Raw genomic sequence first — 21,419 nt, 5'->3', positions numbered from 1 at the left:
TATTTCTCTCCCTGGTTCTTGGCAGCTGCTCCCTATGTAAAAACCACATGTATGATGATCCGAGCTTCTTTATAATAAATGGGAGACCGTCATGAATTAGCCAAATGAGCCCCAGCCAAAACATCAGCCATTCAAAACTCTATTATTCCCTCTGTGACCTTTTTCCTCTGTCGGAGGAGAGGGAAGCGGGTGATCTCCAGTTTGTCAAAAAAGAGCAAAGTAGGAGTTAATAAGCAGCTCCTCAGCAAACACTGGGAGTCATTATGAATGGGAGGCAATCATACAGATCAAATATACGGCTGGGGGGAAATGGAGCTGGAATTCGGAGGCGAAAAGGAGGCAAAAGGAGGGGAAATACAAATCGAAGAGGCTGGTAAATATAATAATGTGCGCCTCATGTAATCATTCCTTTAAATGCAGATACCGAAGAGGAGTGTTGACTGATGGATGCCCTCGTGGACAGAGGAGACGGAGGGAGATGGAGCAGGATGGGAACTGGTCTAAAGTTACAGCTCTTCCACTAGAGAGCTTTAAGAGTCATCACTGTTATTTCTTTTCTCTTTTTTTTTTCCTGTTGTTGTTTGCAGACTCGATGAAGATCCCCAAGTCCGAGCAGCACCAACGTTCTGGCAATGTGACTGATTGATCCAGTAGATGAACAGTAAAGATTAAGAGGATGACAAATAGGCATGCTGCTTACACAGCGCTTGGGACTAATCCTCCCCCTCCACCCCCTGGACTCCCTTTTGAGGAGCTGCCACCGAGGAGCACCCACAGACAGTGACTGACCCCGACGGCCAGAGGGAGGACACACAACCTGTTGACGTGCAACAAGTGTCAGCCCCGAGCTCATGGCAGGACCCCAGCCCATCTGCATCTCCGCACCAGAGCCTGCAGCACAGTAGAGGCTCAACCCGCCATCTGTCCACCGGGGACCACCGGAGACCCCTTACAGCTCCACAGCTCAACTTTTCACAGAACTCAAAAGGAACTTGAACTTCGGACGTTGTATCTTTTGAAAAGGACGAATACTTTACAACAAAGTTTCTCATCTCCAGCCGTCACCGATCGAGGAGACATTTTCAGTGGAAAAATGATGGAGGATCACCTGTTGAAGATCCCCATGCTGCCGTCCTCTTCCCCCACTGAGTCGTCTGCCAGCGGCGGGACTGATGACAGCAGAGGAGGTAAGAGCTCCACATGCACCACCAGCAGCAACAGGTGAAGCCTAAAACATGGGACACAAGCTCGGCCTTGAAAAAAGTTACAAGTCAAAATGAGTTATGGAGCTTTTTGATTTTTTTTTTTAATGATATATAAGTTTCTGTTCGAGATACAAAACTGTTTTGTGTTTTTTATCTTATTAATATTTAACTGAAAACCATCTGTGTGGTAACAAATTCTTCTTTAACACCATGACAACCACAAAGTAAAACTGAAAGGTCTTAAATATGCACATAAACCTATTTTCAATAAGATAAAAACAAAGAAACGGTGACTCCACGCTCACACAACTGCTTTGTTTAAATACAAATAAGACTTGATTAATGCAGAAAAAGGTCAAAATACATATTTATTATCTAACTGTGAGCAATCTGAATTTATTTATGATTAATGGGTTTATTTGGATTAATTCCAGTATCGCTGCATCATTTGTTTTAGTTGTTGATCTGCCTCCAGCCATTTTTTTGTTTTATTTTCATAATCATCCACTAAATGAGATTTTCAGACCTAAACGGCTGTTGCAATATTGACTCGTGTGCTTTGTCAGACCGTGGAGCCACATGCAGCCTGAGCTGACAGTGCAGATGGCAGGCACATGTATGAAACAATACCAGACTAAAAATGAATGGCACTCACTAACCGACCTGCCCTGTGTGTGTGTGTGTGTGTGTGTGTGTGTGTGTGTGTCTGACTCACAGCCAAGAGTCCAGCCCCGGGAAAAGCTCTGAGCCCGGCTCTGGTCTGCAAAGTGTGCGGAGACACCAGCAGCGGGAAACACTACGGCATCTACGCCTGCAACGGCTGCAGCGGCTTCTTCAAACGCAGCGTGAGGAGGAGGCTCATTTACAGGCAAGTGAAAGCTCCAACTCTCCTGCTGGACCACCATTTTACTTACTTAAAATCTTCAGATACCAAAATTCATCATGAGATGTTCCCATCCCATTAAACCTACATGAGGTGCATTTTGGGAAATTAAGATTCAGCTTTTTATCCAACAAATTCTCTCAGCCATTAACTTTAAACAACTTATATGAATAATATCAAACACATAATAATCCCTTTTTAATGATCCAAAGTAAATAGCATTTAAAAGCTTGAAGCCTGTTATCACTAAATTAATGTTTTTGTTAGTTTATGCTTATAAACAGGCTGTAAGATGATATGTGAATATACCTGTAATATTGTACGGTCAAAAATTACACAATTCGTAACTTTACTTTTTATTTTTTATATATTTTTTATACTGAATAATATAATATACTGAATTTATGTGAGTACACCTATAAATTCATATATTTTCATAAGTGAAAATGTTTCTTTTATGTGAATATTAACATGTATACTGATGGAGACAAACCTTTTAAAGCGCCACAAAATATAATTAACTTTTTATTCTTTTTATACATTTTTTTATTGTGTCATCTGTGAATCAGTTTGTGACTAAAAGTAAGAGCCAAAACTTTTATTTTGTTTTCATTTGGATCACAGAATGTGTCGTTAGCGTGAATATAAGAAATTTTCACCTCCTTTCGTCCCAAATTTCCCATGTGGATTCAGACAGACAACTTTTATTTTCAAATAAAAAAGCTTGAATTTCATACATTTTATCATAAATTTGTATTTTTTTAAATCATGTTTAAACCCAAGTTTCATGGTCTTTTTCAATATTTTAAAGCACCATGAAAACAAAAGAGATACTCAGTGTTTGGGTTTGTTTTGAGTGAACTCTCCCTTTAAAAGCTTGCCTGTGTGTTTACAGGTGCCAGGCCGGTACAGGCATGTGTCCGGTGGACAAAGCTCATCGCAACCAGTGCCAGGCATGTCGGCTGAAGAAGTGCCTGCAGGCGGGCATGAACAAGGACGGTGAGTGTGTGGAAATGTGTTTCAAATGCGAGAAACATTCGCTCTCAGTGTGTTTCTCCTCAGACAACAGGTGGTCTGACCTTTCACCTTCTTCCTGCAGCGGTGCAGAACGAGCGGCAGCCCCGCAGCACAGCTCAGGTCCGTCTGGACTCCATCGACGTGGACCCTGAGAAGGAGCACTTGGCCACCACACGGGAGCCCACCTGCTCTTCTTCCTCCTCCTCCTCCTCCTCTTCCTCCTCCTCCGGCGGCTCCGTCATCACGTGGCCCCACATCACCTCCTCCATGTCCATCACCTCCTCTGTCGCCCCCCAGCGCTGCGTCAGTCCCCAGAACAACCACCGCTTCATGGCCAGCCTCATGACGGCTGAAACCTGCGCCAAGCTGGAGCCCGAGGACGGTGAGCAGGGTTTGTTATTTGAGACAGAAGCTGCTGCAGGAGAATTACGCTCAGACAGACTCAACCAAAAATGTTGCTGCAAACTTAATGTGCAACTTTAGTGAAACTAACCCCAGATTTGTTGCCCACACTTGTAGAGTGCCCCACTTCGTAGCCACGCCCCCTCACATTAACACGCCTCCTAGCATTCAGCAAGTTAGTGTTAGCATGTTAACACGCTAACAAGCTAACATGTCAGCATGTATAAACTAGAGTTCTGCACGAGTCCAAAAAGTGAGACCTGAACCTGGTTCATACACGAAATCTTTAAGATTTGACGTGATTGAACTCTGGTAATCTGAGACTGACCTGAGACCAGAAGCTAAGCTAAGCTATAAGCTAGTTATTTTTAATATTTTGTGAGAGCATTTATAAGTGAATAGGAGAGAGATGACAGGAAATGAGGGTAGAGAGAAAGGAGGTACCAGAAATATCTTTAGCCAGATTACAACCAGGGACGATGTAGTTTATAGTCTGTGTCAGTTATTTTCACTATGATTTTTTTATACAGGTTAGTTCCAGTAGAAGAACATAAACTGAGCTAAAGTGGGTTCCCTGCACCTGATTCTAAACTCATCTTTTCTGTCTCAGTTGATGAAAACATCGACGTAACCAGCAACGAGCCGGAGAGAGCGTCCTCGGAGTATCACATGGCTCTGTACCCGTCCAGCTCCGAGAACGTGTACGAGACCTCGGCGAGGCTGCTCTTCATGTCGGTGAAGTGGGCCAAGAACCTGCCCGTGTTTTCCAACCTGCCCTTCAGAGACCAGGTACATGATGTTTTCACTGTGGTCTGTTTTCCAAGTAAAAGTAAAACACAACAAGTGCATATTTCATTTTGTTTTGAAGGTTCAAAATACTGTAATTGTGGAAATGATTTATTGAAATTGATACATCACATGTGCAGCAGTGTCGTTGATGATCCACATTTCTAATCTAAAATCTAAAAATAATTCACTGATCTGAAAAGTGATTTAAAATCTTTGATGAAGTTATACAAAGTTGCAGGAAAATAAAAAGTTGAAGGGAAGGTTGTAAAGAAGATTTAAATAAAAACTCATGATCTCATATTTGTGACTTAGTACATCACAGTCATGAGATAATTTTGAGATAAGTATTATTTTATCTACGAAATCTAAATGACTAAATCATAATTCTGGGTTACTGGGTGATAATTATGTGATAACTCATCATGGTTATATATTTTTCTGGCAGCAATGAACTTCCATATTTCTTGAAACATCTCTGTTGGATTTTCACCGTTCTCCTTCTCCACCAGGTGATCCTGCTGGAGGAGGCGTGGAGCGAGCTCTTCCTGCTCTGTGCCATCCAGTGGTCTCTGCCGCTGGACAGCTGCCCGCTGCTCTCTCTGCCGGACCTTTGCCCCGGCATGCAGGGAAAGACCAGCTACACCAGCCTGGACCTGCGCCTCCTGCAGGAGGTCTTCACCCGCTTCAAGGCCATCGCCGTCGACCCCACAGAGTTCGCCTGCCTCAAGGCCATCGTGCTCTTCAAGCCAGGTGAGGAACTTACCATCGCCACAGGAGACGATTTATTATGATTTCAGTTATCCCCTGGAAATATCAAAAATATCAATATCAGAATTGAATGTGGGAGACCGACCACGCTCTTCTCAGAGGATGAACCCTTTACTCCATGCTCTCTCCTCTAGTGCCACCCTGAGGCTTAACTCCCAGATTTCTACACAAAATATATACAAACTTCAATTTCATCTTTAACTTTGAGAAATGTCTTGAAATTTATATTATATCATTATTATTATTTATACAGTGAAAATAATGTCACAATACTGTGTAACTGGGTTGTGTGTGATAACTATAACACATTATAACTTATCAGTTATAACATTTATACTTAGTGACACTTTATTCTTATTAGTATCGTCTCCTTTTTGTAATATTTGGATAATGAATCTGTCAGTATGAATAAGTGTAAGTGATGACACGGGTGTTTTTCTCAGTCTGCAACGGTGTTTGTGTGGCTCATGTGGATTTTCTTCTCCACAGAGACTCGTGGTTTGAAAGATCCAGAACAAGTGGAGAACCTGCAGGATCAGTCTCAAGTGATGCTGGGACAACACATCCGCTCACACTACCCCAGTCAACCAGCCAGGTAACATCCTGTCTCATGCCTCAGTGCTACATGGACATTAAAAAAAAAACAAAAAAAAAACACCTTTAAATTCTTTTACGCTGTTAAATCTCATTAATCGGCAGCCTGCTCTGTGAGGAGCTGATTTCTGCCTCCTCAACAATGATTTTCTTTCATTAACAGCCTCGTTTTTCTTTCAACTGTTGCAGTAGAAATTAGTTTCTTTGTTTCCTCTTCTACAATTAATTTCTCCTTTTAAAGTCTAACGTTTGGATCTTAAAGGGCTTAAATGATCTGATGTTTTATATTCTGAACACAAGGCAAAAACCAAACTTACCCACGGCCACCAGAGGGAGCCCAAAACATGCAAATAATAATGCAAAGTCCCGTTCATTTTCTGTATTATCAAATTACTTATCAAAGCAAATCATGTATTTTGTCTCAGCTTCACCAGTTTAAAGATAAAGTCCCTCAATGTTGGAGTTAATAATTTGGGATTTGGGAGCACCACAGAAAAGTCATGCAGTGTACCTTTAATTCATTTTCTCTCACTGATTTCCAGTCAGTTGTAGCTAATTATTGTTTTTACAGATTTACTTATTGCAAAATTGAATTTACAAAAAACAAAACTTGTGTCTGTGTCTCACACATCCGTGTAGCTTCAATGTGACTCAACATCAGGTTTTTAATTGGCCATTGCCTCACAACTAAATAAATCATCATGCCTGTGCTATTCTTAAAACAATATTAATAGTTTTAAGCTGTTTGTAATGGTCAGTCTTGCATGTTGACTTGCAGTTTGTTTATTGTGCCTTGGCTCAGACTTGCCCTCAAAGACTTGAGACTTCCTGAACTGTCACATCCTTGTTGTATAAATGATGAGATGGCAACAAATTGTTTGCACATACTGTACTGTTCCCTGTTTCATGCAAGAAGTTGATTCTATTTTATTTTTTGTGTGTGTTTAGGTTCGGAAAGCTGCTTCTTCTTCTTCCGTCTCTGCGCTTTGTGAACTCGGAGCGGATAGAGCTGCTGTTCTTCCACAGGACCATCGGAAACACTCCCATGGAGAAACTGCTGTGCGACATGTTCAAAAACTGAGACTGTCACACAGAAACCCATGCAGTCATCCACAATCACGTCTCCTGGTTTGAAAGGAACGACATTTCACACACACACACACACTTGCTTTGTATCTGTGTATACACATCTGAGATTCTGCGTGATGTTATTTTCTCAAAGGCCACTTTATTATTTGTTGTCTCAACATCAGGTCGTTCTGAAAATTAAAATGCAATTCACTTCTTATCATCGTGCTTGCTGTCTATTTGTATCATATTTAGACTTTGATTTGTGTCTGAAGTGACTCACGATCACAGTTCCTCCTCTAGTGTTTCTCTATGTTTTTTTGTGCAGATCTTTATTTGTTTGGTGATAGATGGACTGTATATCCCTGCTGTCATTAATGTCACTGTTACATTCATGTTGTCATGCCTTGATAAAGTAAAAAAAATTGCTTGAAAGTGGTTTTTGATTCTGTTTTCATGACCGCCACGCCTCACAAGAGATGACGTAGCCTTTAGACATATTCTTTGTGAGCTACGACACATACTGTAGATTAAACAGAGTCTACCGAGACCTGGACCTTCTGTGCTGCAGAGAAACAAAGGGCGCCCTCCTCTGTCTGCTTTACCACACACTCTGCCCTTTGTTTAGTCTTACGTTTGCTGTGCGGACACTCATTGACATAATGCATCCCCTAGCCCCTTACTCTAACCTTAACCTAAACCTAATTCTGACCCTAACCCTAAAACCAAGTCTCAACCCTCAAAAAACCCCTTGTCCTCACGTCGATGGTTTCAAACCAAAGTTTGTCCTCACAACAATAGAACTACATGTACACACACACACACACATACACACACACACACACACACACACACACACACACAAACATAATGAGTCCTAAGTATAAAACGTAGACAGGAGTAAAGTCCCTTCAGTGTGAGTTACAGTTTTTCCCTTTTGTTCGGTTGCATTGTCAGAACAATGGGCGGTTTGGAGACGGCCAATGCTTATGCTTACTGCAGATATTCCAATTACAGACAGACGTGGAGTTAAGAGCCTGTTAGGTAAAAAAGAAAAAGGGAGAGAGAGAGAGATAGAGATAAAGAGCTGTATAGTTATAGTGGATGATGATGGTTTAAATGGGAAACAGCACTGATGTTGTTCTTTGTTGCCACAAACCTGCTTCCATTGTTAAATATTCATTAATATTCTGGTCTGAATTTAAAAAGAAAATTGCTTGGATCACTTCACAGCATGGAACAGGAAGTACATGTTGTTCGTCCGGATCAAATAAACATAATAAATACATACATACTTATACATAACGATACGATTAATGTGCCACTTAATGTGTAAGATGCAGTGACTCATCGGCTGAGAGGAAAGTATCTGTAGCACACACGGTGCCTCTACACTGAAACCTGTACAGTGACTATGTTACAGTTCTTTCAAAATAATGGGACTTTGAAAAGAGATGTGAAAGCAGACATTTGTGGTTGAAGTTAGTGGTGGCACCTCAACCAAATGTCAGCTTGATAAGAGACGTCACTCAGTATTACTTCACCGTCAGATTCAAAACACATGAAAACCATCAGAGAGCCACAACAGAGGAGCAGAGCTGCACGCCTGCTGCAGGTAATACAGACATCAAGCACTTCTGTTAGCGACTTAAATTTAGCTTTAACTCTGGAGTTTAAGAAGCTAAGAATAACATCCAGCACATCAGTGGTGGCCTTTTATTTTGAAATAGCAGCAGTCGGGCAGCGTGGGTCCTGTGTGTGGCCCTCCTACACCCACGCAGTCAGAAAATCCTGGGGTCAGATCAACTGGCCCCTGTGCGCTCACCGTCATATGAGCGAGCTCACTGATCCAGATTAAGAAACTTTGAACTGCCAAAGGAGATCCGTCTGATTTCACAGCAAAGTGTGTCACTTCCAGCTGCGAGTAATGACTCCAGTGGCTGAAAATAAGCCTTTAGATATTCATCATGATGCACAAGACGAGCACGGGAAGAGCTAACTGGATCACTGAGTCCATCTTTATGCTCCAGTCTGGTGAAGTTGTAGGTCTGTGATCTGTGTCCGTCCTCTGGCCAGTGACTCTGCAGCAGCTCATCTCATGTTTTCTGTCTTATTCTCATGTTATAGAAATAAAACACGAGCTCCTGAACTAAGGCTTTACCTCACGTGTCAAATGATCAACATTCTCATTTTGGCCTTTCCTAATCTCTTCTCACACAAAGGTCGCCTCTGTTTAAACGAGAGATTTTCATCTTATTATGAGATTAGTCTCTTGAGTAACAGGCAGAGGGAGGCAAACAGGTTAACGCCACGTTTCAGCGCAAAAAATGACATTACTTAACCAGAGATCACAGAGTGCTTTTATTGCGACATGAACACGCCACACAGCTACAGTCACGCTTTAACCTGCTTCAGACCAAAGATGGTGCCTCACTTCATCACCAACATTTTAGCTGCCAAAAGGAAATGCAAAATATATGAGCAGAATCCAAATAAATACACGATTAAATGATGTAGATTAGGATCATTGACTGTAAGAGTTACTTTTATTATGTTTGTTAATGCAAAGTAAATCCCCCCCCCCCCCCATGCATTTTACAAATGGACTGAACCACCAACTCTGCAATTAACTGCCAGCAGGTTCGACTACCTGAGCAACGACAGACTTAAATATCTGTGAAAAACTTTCTTTCATCATAGTCAGGCAGCAGGGAAATATAGATTTAGTCTCAGTCTCTTCTGTCTCTTCATATGATCCCAGACTGACTCCACGATGCTGAGATCAGGACTCGGGGCCAGACCATCTACAGATAGTTCTGTATGACTCTGACTGTGTGTTTGGGCTCACTCTTGTGTGATGGATACAGATCTAAAATATCTAAAGTGCCTAAAACTTTTGCACATTTCTGTATGTCTATATCTAAATTGATCAGAAATTTCAGTTTTCATATGAATGTTTATAGTAGAATTAAGAAACATCACTTAGATTTGAATCATAGCTTGAATAAATACCTTCTTAATTAACTACATTTAGAGAATGAGGAGCACTTGTCACTTTAAGGAGCACTAGAGGTCACTTTGGGTCAGTTTCTTCCTCCACTTCTTCCCTCATTCACTGTAATGTCGAACCTCTCTCTCTCTCTCCTCTCTCACTCCCCTCTGAGCAGCTGTTAATCTGCTGTGTTTGGCTCTTGGTTGGACTGGAATGTGTCGGGGCGTTTGGGCCAAACTGTCCCGACACGTTACAGCACCAGCAGATCACTGAGCGAGGTTACCTGACAGGGAACGAGGATCCGGACTCCTCTGGATCTTTTTTTTTTTTTTTTTTTGTCCACTTCAACCTGTTTGACTCGACTGAGCAGCCGCGATGAATCACAGTAAAGTTGAATTTGAGCCTTTTGAATATTCCTACTATGACTATTCAGACTGGTACTCCAACAACGCAGAGCCAACCAAACCACCCAAAGAGTGAGTATGAAACCCAGATCATCTCAGATTGATCAGAGCAGGAGGTTTGACTGGTTATCTGTAAAAACATCTGATTCCTATTTTCACTGTTGCACATATTTAGTACTGAGTCTTTGTATGTGCAGGATTGGTTTTTAGTTTGACTTGTTATTGTGATTCATTCGCACAGTTTCAGAGGTGAAAGCAGATCTGGAGCCTGTTCACAAATTGAGAGTAAATTTTAATTGAATCGTCCAACCCTGAAATAATTTTGAAACCCGGACTCCATTGAATAATAATAAATAAATAAAGAATGACAGTCAATTCAAAACAGAAAATTATGGAGAGATATTTGCAGAGGGCGTCTCTCTAAGATTCTCATTTCTCTGTTGTTTCTCACACATTTGCAGCTTTGTTGCTCTGAATGTGACTGACTTCAGCTTTATTTATTGTCTCTTTGTTTTTGTCACAGAGTTATTTTACCATGTTACCCAACAGCAGATGACAGACTCTTCCACGTATGCATGCTGTCAATATCTGTAAGTATACTCAAGCCAAAGTGAAAAAAAAAAAAAAAAGTGACTGTACGTCTGAAATGTAAAGGCAGATTTTCTTTTGAGTGTTCACCTAGACATGAGATCTGTCTCCCAAAGAAAATGACGGCATAAGTTGTTTCTGCAAATGTCCCAAAACATCATATATTCACATTCAAGGAGGAGGGTCAGGTGACTGTGCTTTAACCCAAAGCACGATCTAAACCTAATCAATACTTCACCGTAGCTCTGCCACGTCACAAAACATGTTTCTCTTACTCAGCAAAAAAAAAAAAAAGCAAAGATTTGATAAAAGTAGAAAAAACAAACAATCGTCTCGTCCGTTTACGTCATTATTACACAGCGTTTTGAAGCGTCAGGACGTATGTTCTCAACAGAATGATATAATCAAGGCTAAAGGGGTTATATTAGCATGCTAACAGAACATTGGCTAATTCGGTTAATTTACAGTATTTTAAGTTACATCTGCCATTTAGTGAGAGTGAATATTTAGTAACTAGTCTCCACATGGTAACCAGCCTGTGTTGTGCAACCAGTTTTATGCTTAAAACTGCAAACACTGCTAAACTCCAAACACTTGCGATACAAACAGGCTGAAAGTTTGAACTTATGAACAGCTGATGCAACCGGCTGCAGGTTTCCCGATTGTAAATATCTATTAATTTACATAAAGCTGTATAAAGACATTTACAAAACGTTATCCTCCTTCTAAATGCAACATTAGTGGAAAACAGTGAGTGTAGAAGTTTGTGCATCTACCATCAAATCCTTTGGGGCTTTCTCTATGAACCATCAGCTGTGTTCGCTTCAGACTGATGTCAGATTTAACGATGTTTACCCTCGTTTCGCCTTCACCCAATTACAAGTGAGGGCCACTTTAACTCGGTCAAGAGACCCCCTCGTACTGTACACAGAGGGGACGCGGGCCATTTTCCTTGTTCAGGAGATAATAAACTGTGACAGCTGGGTCACTGCAGCTGAGCAGAAATAACAAGAGTCCGGTCTGAAAAATGCTCTTTATATGAGGCGCTCAAAAGTAAAACATCATGCAGACATTTAGTGGAGTGTGTTTTATTATTAACTTTAGATAAATATATAAGTTTTATTCATTTAATGTTAGTTCAATTGAGACTAATTAAACGAATATTTTTAGACCATTTCAGAATTTAGAAACATGAGTCGTTCTGACTTGAAGTCTTTGGACTTGAAATGATGAGCTGAAATAAAAGGACTGCTGATAGTTCAGTCGACTCATTAAATTAGGTTTTTACAGACAAACATTAGCGGACTTCCCATCATGCACTGACTGAGACCCTTCCTTTTTGTGGTGGAATTGAATCATTGAAGAAAACAGATATGACGGAAGGAGAGGAAACAAAGTTAAGTTTGTTAAGAACTAAGTTCAGTCTGTATCCCTGTACACTTTAAATCTTAAGGTAACATGGAGCAGAATCACATGTTAAAAGGTGGTAAAAAATGTAGCTTGTTAGCATCAGCTCCAGTGCTGCGTGTGTGTGTGTGAGGCGTTCAAGTGCAGGACTGAGTTGTAGGTCACCCGAGTTTTGAGAGGAAAACAGTGATATGATTTAATTGAAGTCCTGATGAACTTCATCTTCCCCTGTAGCTGGTGGTCATGTTGATCCTGGCAGCTCTCTCCAGGAAAAACAAATTCTGCCAAGGATTTGCAAGAGGATCCTCCAGCATCTTCAGGTCAATTCACAATACACCTAAGAGATAATTGGGACTTCAGACGGCAGGCTTGTCTTACACGTTCCTGTTTTTATTTCACAGTCCGACCAACTTCCTGGACCAGACTCAGGAAAAGGGCCTGACCATGGCTGTGTTTGGACTGGTGTTCAGCAAGCTGGCTATGCTGGTGATCGCCCCGGACCCACTGCCTTTCTGCAGAGATACTCCAGCGGAAATTAAAGGTGGACATTTGTGGTTTTTTTTAAGTTATTTTTTGGGGCATTTTTGCCTTTATGTGGATAGGTACAGTGAGAGAGACAGAGAAGTCGTGCAAAGGGCCACAGGTCAGATTCAAACCGGGGCAGCTGTGGTTCGGATTAATCCTTTGTGGTACACGCTCTACCAGGTGAGCCACCAGGGCGCCCTAGGACATGTCTATGTTTAATTAAAGACCTACATTGTGTGCAGTCTCAGAATATACAATCACACACAGTGATCTGTTTCTTTTATTTGCCCTGAAGCTTTTTAAACTCATTATATTAAGATAAGTAGTAACTGGAAGGAAGTAAAACTTTCCTCTAACCTTGTAAATTTAGAAAAGACTGAAGTGATTTAATGGATCAAAAACACTAGCCTCTGTTTAAGGCAAATGAGACAGAAACTAGTTTAGTAATGAGCCCGTCCTGAGCGTTGTCTTCTGTTTTGTCAATAAATGACACACTCCTCTGTGTTATCCCTCGTTTGTCAGAGTACATGAAGATCATCGCCATCTTCTACTATCCAGTCCTGTATTATCCTCTGTTGGTCTGCGGCACTCTGCAGCGTAAAACAGGTTATGTGTTCGGGGCGCTCCTCTCCTTCAGTCACTTCGGGGTCCTGGTGTGGCAGAAGTTTGACTGTCCAAAGACTCCAGAGGCAAGACACCAGCAACATGCTTATATATGCATACAAAAAGGTTTTACTCCAATATTATAATATACTGTGGGTTCATTGGAGCCGTTTGCATGCTTCATGCTGCTGCTGTAAACAACACAGATGAACCAAAACAGAAGCTGTTTGAGCTGTAAAACCAAAACAATGTGCTGAAAGAGGCCAAAATACTCTAAATGGGGAACTGCAGAGGAAAAGTTGCAGTACTATCATTGCTAGATAACCCAGATAAGTTATTGTTCTCAATCTAAAAGAAGTCTAAACTATATTAGCAGGATTAGTTTCTAGATCTGTGTTACTTTTATCCATTATGTTCTAGACACTGTTTTACATGTGGCATTACAAAACTCAAAGACTAAGATATTGGGGCGTGAAAATTCATTTTAAGTCACATGAAAGAGGAAAAACTTGGTAAGTTAGCTTTAGCTAAGGTAAGGCTAGCTGTGGGAGTGCAGTCCAGTCCTGGTTCGGTCTTTGCAAAAGTTACACATTTACTCTTGGCATAATAATCTTTATAAAGGTAAAACAAATGTTCAAAAGGTGCAGCTTTAAGCTTCAGTAGAAAATAATGAAACTGCTGACAGTGGATTAGTCAGAACTAATCAGCAACATGACATTATTTCAGCTGAAAAACACATAAAACCACATGAACAAAAACTGACACTTTAAACATTTTTTCCTCTTCGCCAGATCTATAAGTTCTATGCTCTGCTTGCGAGTGCCTGCCGTCTAGCTGGCCTTGCCTGGCATTATCTCCTGTGTCCAGTTTATTTTGCTGTTTTGTCAAAGGATCCAAAGACTGATGACGGTGAGAAAAGCATCAACATGGAGATCAACATAGCAGCAGGACAGAAACATAGTCAAGCATTTTTTTCTGCTCATGAGTCTTATGTGTAAACTGTCCCTCGGTGCAACTGGAAGCAAGAAACATGAATTCAACTGATGTAAATTCACTAACCATGATTACTGTAGCAGCTTGTTCAGAGCAGAGTGGGTTTAACTCTCAGGCGTCCTTGTGCAGATTATGAAACAAGGGAGGTGAATATTCCCCCTCTGCCCTTTCAAATTAAATGAGTTTGTTTCAACAGCAGATTTTAATCTGTCTACAGTTTTGGTCAGTGATTTAGATTTAGAGCTCCCTGTGGTGAGAACAAAACAAACAGGAAAACCAGAAATTCTCAGTCATTAATCTGTTTTTTAACTTGTATTTTTTACCTATTTTTCATTCAAACTAAATTACACAGCTCAATCCAAAAGAGAATGACGGATATCGTTTTGAGGTCATTCTTTTCAACCATGCTCAGTGCTCGAAACCCAGTTTTAATTTCAAGGGAATCGAGGCAGTATCAAGACCCTGAATTATCCAGAATATAACTGGATCGTTCTCGTCTTCTTGAAAGTGATGCTCGAACCTTCCTAAAGCCGCCTTCGGACAGGATTTATTTTGTCAAGTGGCAGTGGGGCAATTTAAATATTACATGGGCCTGGTCAGCTGGTTTTGATCCAGTGCGGTTTTAACGGGTCAGAAGAAAAGTTCACTTGTAATTAAGATCACAAAAGCAACAGAACAGACAGGAACAGACAGCTGAAGGCACCAGGACCTGAAGACCAGACGTAACTGGGCTGGTTTTAAATACTGTGACTGATTGGGGATGGGAAACAGGTGATCAGCGGTGGGTTGTGGGCCGTACAGGTGAATGGGCGAGGAGGGAAAACAGAGGTTCTACTGGCAGGTTGGACGGGCTGGTAGGGTCTGCAACGAAGAGGAAGAAGTTAGAAGATGTGAAAACAGGCAGTGAGTAATTAAATGAAGTAGATGAATAAATCATGACTCTGGTCCATAATGGAGCGTCCAAAAGTTTTCACCCGGAAATTATCAAGAATTTGAACAACACATGACTTTGACCTTATTCGTATTAACATCCTCTAGCTACTATCCTCATACATGTGACTCATTGTAAATGTTGTTTTATTTGTTTTTTGCTCACACGGACCTGACAGCATAGCTACTATCAAACGACTACTGTGAAGTCACGTTCTCAAGAAAGAAGTGCGTCGCGCGCTGTCAGGTTGATTTGAGAGCTAAGCAGATTGAATGTTTTTAGTTTCTATTGACTACATCTAGGTCATGCGTAATTAATTATTTTAGACACAGATCTTTTTAACAAAAACCGCAGGTAAAAGAAAAACAGTGTCCTCAGTTCACCTGATAGTGACACCAGTATGAAACAATAAACCGAGGATCCCATCACCTAAATGAAATGTTGGCTCCGTTACTTTTAGTAATCACTGACACCTGTGCTTTTCCCTCCCAAATAAACCACAGGTGTGAGGGTTCTCTTGAAGCCGCCTACTTTCATGATATATCCGAGAACGTTTCCCTTCCTTCCACTACCTTTGCAGAATAATCTACTTTTTTTTTTTTATCATATCAATCATCATCATAAAAAATAAAGCAGCAATGTGAAGTTACATATGAAGCTTTGAAACAATTTTCATATGATTGACTCGTTAAATCCCCATTAAACTGAATTCCCTGCAATCAAATGAACATATGATGTGTTTACTGAAGTTAAAAATTCTCCAAAGACTGCAGCTGGTTACAGGGTGTAAACACTGGTAATTTAAGCAAACTGAGTCTTTAACTTTTGTAGCATTGTTTTATATCTTATTGTGTTATATTTGGTTTAATATTCTATTGAGTTATAGAGTTTACACATTACAATTACGGACTTATTCATTTAGATTACCTCATTAAAATGATTTGGCGCAATAAAATGTATTACTTTCCATCTTAATTTCTGCCGAACTCATCATATTTTTTAAAATTGAAAAGGTAAGGCGTCTTTATATTGGTATTTGAACTGACACATATGAAATCTTTCTTCATGATTGTAGCTTCCTTCAGGCTACAGACCAAACCAACCACTTGGCAGAAGAGATCGAGATACGTGGGTGGCTCGAAGACGTTAATTTACTTATATAGTACTGGAAAAGGGGGTTGAGTACCTTCTCTCCTTGATTTTTAAAAAATGTAACGACCACATGACTGTAGCCAATGCTTATAAGTTAAAGGTCTGAAGGGATTGTGGTGATGGTAAAATGGCTGCGACTTGAAATGCCAGAGACAATAACTTCATTCCGTCTTTCAGTGTTTCGTTTCCCGCTTCAATACGCTGGCAGGGTGTCGGGGGTTTTGTTGCTTTTAAGTGGCATATGATGTGCAGGTGTAAGTCCGTTCAAGGCCATCATCGATCGAATCGATCATCAGTGTTTTGTACACAAATCTGATAAGAGAATGTATGTGTACTTGCTGGTGTTGGTATGTTTGGTTGGAGGGCAGAAGAACACACGCCCAGCATGGTTGTATTCACTTGCACTTTGGTTGTTCAGATGGGCGGTCTGCTTCGGGGTTCGGTGCGTGATGGTGGTCCCTCACGTCTCCATATTGTGCGCGTGCTGGTATCGGATGAAAAGGACATCCGCGTTCCTGTTACTGGGCATTACGGGATCGGTGGCCTATGTTCAGACGACAAGGATTGGGAGGTCGTCAGAATCCGGGTGGAACCTTCTACCTTGTTGTTGGAAGGTGTGTTGAGGAACTTTTTTTTTTAGCATTTGTTTAAACGAGGATGTAAATCTGACTCTGTACGCGTTTAAAAAGAAAAGGGAAAGAACAATAGACTTCGTTTTGTCCTTTCTCTTTGCTTAGTGGTGCTACCCCGTGTGTGGCGATGACACTGTCTTTGTTTGGTTAGTGCTCATTCATGTCTCATGAGGTCCAATGGTTTCTTCACAGGTGTGTGCAATAACAGTCATAGACAGGTGTCCTTGGTTAGCACGAGTTATCTTATTCTTGATAGTCTCTGAGTTCTCCTCAGTAACTTTTAAACGAATGTGATAAGTTTTAAAATGACTATTTAGATTTGTAATATGTTCGCTGGCTGTTATTTTATCGTTTTTTTTTGTTTTTGGTGTTTTTCCTAACTGGAGAAGGCCTCAACTTCCTTAACCTTTACTCTGCTACTACTACTTGGTTTTTTTCGAATGCCCATGTCAAGTGGGGAACTGACTGTTAAATGTTGCTGTAGAAGTGAGACGAGCGTCCGCGATGTACCCACCCACATCTCTCTGTGCTGTGTGTTGTGTCTGGTTTAGATTCCCTCCTTGCCTGAATTATCACTGATTTCACTTGTTTGTGGATCAAACCTGAAAGGCCTTGTAATATAGGGAAGACCATTTACAACAATCTATACAGCAGAAGACCATCTCTCCAGTCTAAACCTGGTATCGGTCTGCTGGATGGGGTTGACAGGGATACAGGCTGCAATCGTCTGCTTTGGGTCAAGGGCTTGAAAATCCATAACATTGATTCCTAACTTCATTTACAAGGATAAAGTTTTAAATATTCTATCAACAAAATAACTCGAGGAATATTTCCAACCAATCCAATGAATAGACCAAAAACTAACTAATTTAAATTGGATGCGAAAAAGAGAATCATTATCTTATTCCCTCTGTTCATACCGCGCACTAGGTTGTCACGCAGAAAGACTATTAAAACACACGGGTCTACACTCAATAATGCCAAGGTGAAGATTTGGCAACGTATTCAAGACCCTTATTTTCAGTGGCTTCTGTAAGAACCTCTTTGAGTTATGGAACCTCTACAAGCTTTACACACCTGAATCATTTGTCGCATTCTTGACGCAGCAAAGGGTCTGATAACTTTTTATAATAAGAGATTTCAGTTTTATTATTTGTTTATTAAAGTTCTAAAAAGCAGGTTTTCACAAATAAGTCATTGAGCTTGAGATCGGTTTTATTCATTTAAAAATTAATTCTAGCATTAGCAGAGTGAAGTCTGCAAAAAGCCAGTGTGGTTTGGTGAGACGTTTTTAAAAAATGGACATATTGGGGGGAACCAGAGCGCTTTGCACGTTGACAGTCGGTTTGGGTTGGTTTTGTCTTTTCGTGGGTATTTATTTACAGTAAGAAAACATATAAAATAATGTTCTCTTATGCCTTTAATTAATAATAGGATTAATGAACGAAATGGCAGAATTTGATTTTTTCGAATTTTTATAAAACTGCTTCGATGAAAAACAAAGAAAGAAAATAGATCCAGAAATGTGTTTGGACTTTTATGGTTAATAACTGGCCTGTTTCTGGTGCGCGCTGCAGAATGGCCAATCCAGACTGTTGTGTTTTTCATCTGCTTCTCTTGGTTCCTGGTGTTTCTGACATCATTATCCCTATTTTTCACGGGCCGGTAACATATCGTCTTTGAAATCGCAGGAACAGGGAAAGGGATGGTGAGTCGGCAAAGTCACTGTAGCTTCTTATTCTTTTTAATTAATGATCAGAACAGAGATAACTTCTTCTTTTTTGTTTTTTTTCGCTTTCATTCACTGTGTTTGTGACGTCTCAGGCCTGTCCTGGGTCACAATCTGACACTGGGTGACGTGCTTCACAGGCATGGTGACTGGCCATAGTTTGCTTTCCATCAAAAAGGAAGCTGGGAACAAGAGACTTGAACCACAGGTATGAGAAGCCGGCAATATTATATTCTAAATTATATTCTGATCAGCAGCAACAAAAGAAACCTTAATTTGCCAGCTTCTCATACCTGTGGTTTCAAGTCTCTTTTTGTTCCAGCTTCCTTTTTGATGAAAAGCAAACTGGCAGTCACATGCTGAAGCACTTCACCAAAGTTGTCAGTGTGAGCCCAGGCCAGGCCTGAGACGTCACAAACCACAGTGATGGAAAGGAAAAAAAACAAAAAAGAAGAAGTTATCTCTGTTTCTGATCATGTAATTAAAAAGAATAGAGGCTACATTTGTGACGTTGCCGACTCACCATGCCTTTCCCTGCGATTTCAAAGACGATGATGTTAGCGGCGTGAAAAATAGGGATAATGATCAGAAACACCAGGAACAAGAAGCAGTGAAAACAAACAGTTCTGGATAAGCCATTCCTTGCAGCGCAGCACAGAAACAGGCCGTTATTAACCATAAAGTCAAACACATTTCTGGATATATTTTTCTTTCTTTGTTTTTTCATCGAGCCAGTTTATTAAAAAATTCTGAAAAAATCAAATTCTGCCATTTCGTTTCATTAATCTATTTATTAATTAAAGGATAAGAGAAGCATTATTTTATATGGTTTTCTTATGTAAATAAATCCCACGAAAAAGACCCAAAACCAACAAACCGACTGTCAACTCGAAAGCTCGTGGTTTCCCAATATGTTTCATTTTTTCCAAACAACGTCTCAACAAACACACTGCTTTTTGCAGATTCACTTGCTGTAGAATTAATTTTTAAATGCATAAAACCGGGATCTCAACTCAATGCTATTGTGGAAAACCTGTTTTTAAGAAAACTTTAATAACAAAATAATAAACCTGAAATCTTCTTATTTATAAAAGTATTCAGACCCTTTGCTGGGTCAGAATGGGCAAAGATTCCAGGTGTGGTAAAGCTTGTAGAGGTTCAATAGCTCAAAGAGGTTTCTACAGAGCATGAAATAAGGGTCTGAATACGTTTGCAAATCTTCAAACTTGGATTATTGCAGTTGTAGATGGTGTTTTTTATAGTCCCCCCCCCTTCTCTAAGCAACAGTGGCGTTTCTGTATGGAACAGAGGAATAAGATAATGATTCTCTTTCGGGCATCAAATTTTAATTAGTTAGTTTTTGGTCTTTTCATTGGTGTGGTTGGAAATATTCGCTTTATTTGTTGTAGAAATATTACTCAAACTTTATCCTGAAATGAAGTTAGAATCAATGATGATTTTTCAGCTTTCCCGCAAGCAGACGATTGCAGCCTGTATCCTGTCAACGCCCATCTCAGCAGACGATATCCAGGTTTAGATGGATGAGATGGTCTTCTGGCTGTTATAGATGTTGTAAATGTTCCCTTATACAGGCCTTTCCAGGTTGACTACAACAAGTGGAAATCAGTGATACATGCAGGCAAGAGGGAATTTTCTAAAGACACAACACACAGCACAGAAGAGATGTGGGTGGGGGTTTAACATCGGGACGCCGTCTCACTTCTACTAGCAACATTTAACAGTCCCAGTTTCCACTTGGCATGGGCATGAAAAAAAGTAGTAGTAGCAGAGTAAAAGTTAAGAAGTTGAGCCTTCTAAGTTAGAAAAACCAAAAACAAAAAAAAACATAAATTTAAAGCAGGAACCATTTACTATCAATAGTATTTAAATTATCACATCGTTTAAAAGTTCAGCTTAGGAGAACTCGAGACTCATCAAGAAAGTAATGACTGTAACCAGAGACACCTGTCTATGGGAGTGTTTATTGCACATACCTGTGGAGAACCATGGGATCCGTCATGAGCATGAAATGAGAACTGACAAACAAGACTAGGGTCATCGCACACAGGGTAGCACACTAACAAAAGAAAGACAAAGAAGTTTATTGTTCTTTTTCTTTTCTTTCTTTTTAAAGGTACAGAGTCAGATTTTTGTAAAAATGCTAAAAAAAAAAAGTTTCCTCAGCACACCTTCCAACAACCAGGTTGTAGAAGGTCACGATCTTGACGACCTCCATCCTGTCGTCTGATAGGACGATCCGAAGCCCAGTAAACAGGAAGGGCGATGTTTTCATCGATACCAGCACGGGACCCAAAAAAAATATGGAGAGTGGGGACCACCATTCACGACCAACAGCAACGGCCATCTGAAACCAAGTCCAGTACAACATGGTGTGTTTTCGCTCCACAAACATAAAACAGCAGTAATACATTTTTTATCAAAGATGTAAAACATGATGATGATGATGATGATGGCTGAATGAAGGACCTTACATATATATCGCCACTAGAAGAAAAAAAAGAAAAGAAAAAGCAACAAACGCCGACACCGTCCAGCTGAGCGGGAAACGAAAACACCTGAAAGACGGAATGAGTTATTGTCTCTGGATTTCAGTCGGGCAGCCATTTTACATCACCCTACATCCCCGTTCAGACCTTTAACTTTATAAGATTGGCGTACAGTTCAATGTGTCGTTACATTTTAAAAAAATCAGTAGAGAAGGTAGCTCACCTTTTTC

At 40.4% G+C, this 21,419-nt stretch overlaps 2 protein-coding genes across 2 annotated transcripts in view; both read left to right on the top strand.

Moving 5' to 3' along the window:
- The first annotated feature begins 745 nt into the window (after nucleotides 1-745).
- LOC111224064 (photoreceptor-specific nuclear receptor-like) lies at nucleotides 746-7,126 on the top strand. Its single transcript, XM_022748446.1, has 8 exons — nucleotides 746-1,187; nucleotides 1,923-2,073; nucleotides 2,984-3,087; nucleotides 3,188-3,487; nucleotides 4,118-4,296; nucleotides 4,806-5,046; nucleotides 5,554-5,659; nucleotides 6,607-7,126. The coding sequence occupies exons 1-8, from the start codon at nucleotides 1,094-1,096 to the stop codon at nucleotides 6,737-6,739; spliced, it is 1,308 nt and encodes a 435-aa protein (XP_022604167.1). The 5' UTR covers nucleotides 746-1,093; the 3' UTR covers nucleotides 6,740-7,126.
- A 2,967-nt stretch (nucleotides 7,127-10,093) lies between these two features.
- The window catches only part of LOC111223012 (stimulated by retinoic acid gene 6 protein homolog), a 20,144-nt gene continuing 8,818 nt past the window's right edge, over nucleotides 10,094-21,419 (top strand). Inside the window, exons 1-5 of the mRNA XM_022746975.1 lie at nucleotides 10,094-10,194; nucleotides 10,646-10,712; nucleotides 12,352-12,437; nucleotides 12,519-12,658; nucleotides 13,165-13,331. Of these exons, the coding sequence (XP_022602696.1) occupies nucleotides 10,094-10,194; nucleotides 10,646-10,712; nucleotides 12,352-12,437; nucleotides 12,519-12,658; nucleotides 13,165-13,331 (561 nt within the window). The remainder of the gene's footprint in view (nucleotides 10,195-10,645; nucleotides 10,713-12,351; nucleotides 12,438-12,518; nucleotides 12,659-13,164; nucleotides 13,332-21,419) is intronic.

The sequence above is a fragment of the Seriola dumerili genome, unplaced genomic scaffold (genome assembly GCF_002260705.1).
Source record: "Seriola dumerili isolate Sdu_G_001 unplaced genomic scaffold, Sdu_1.0 BDQW01000011.1, whole genome shotgun sequence".
NCBI classification, from domain to species: domain Eukaryota; kingdom Metazoa; phylum Chordata; class Actinopteri; order Carangiformes; family Carangidae; genus Seriola; species Seriola dumerili.
This window is presented reverse-complemented; position numbering and strand designations above follow the sequence as displayed.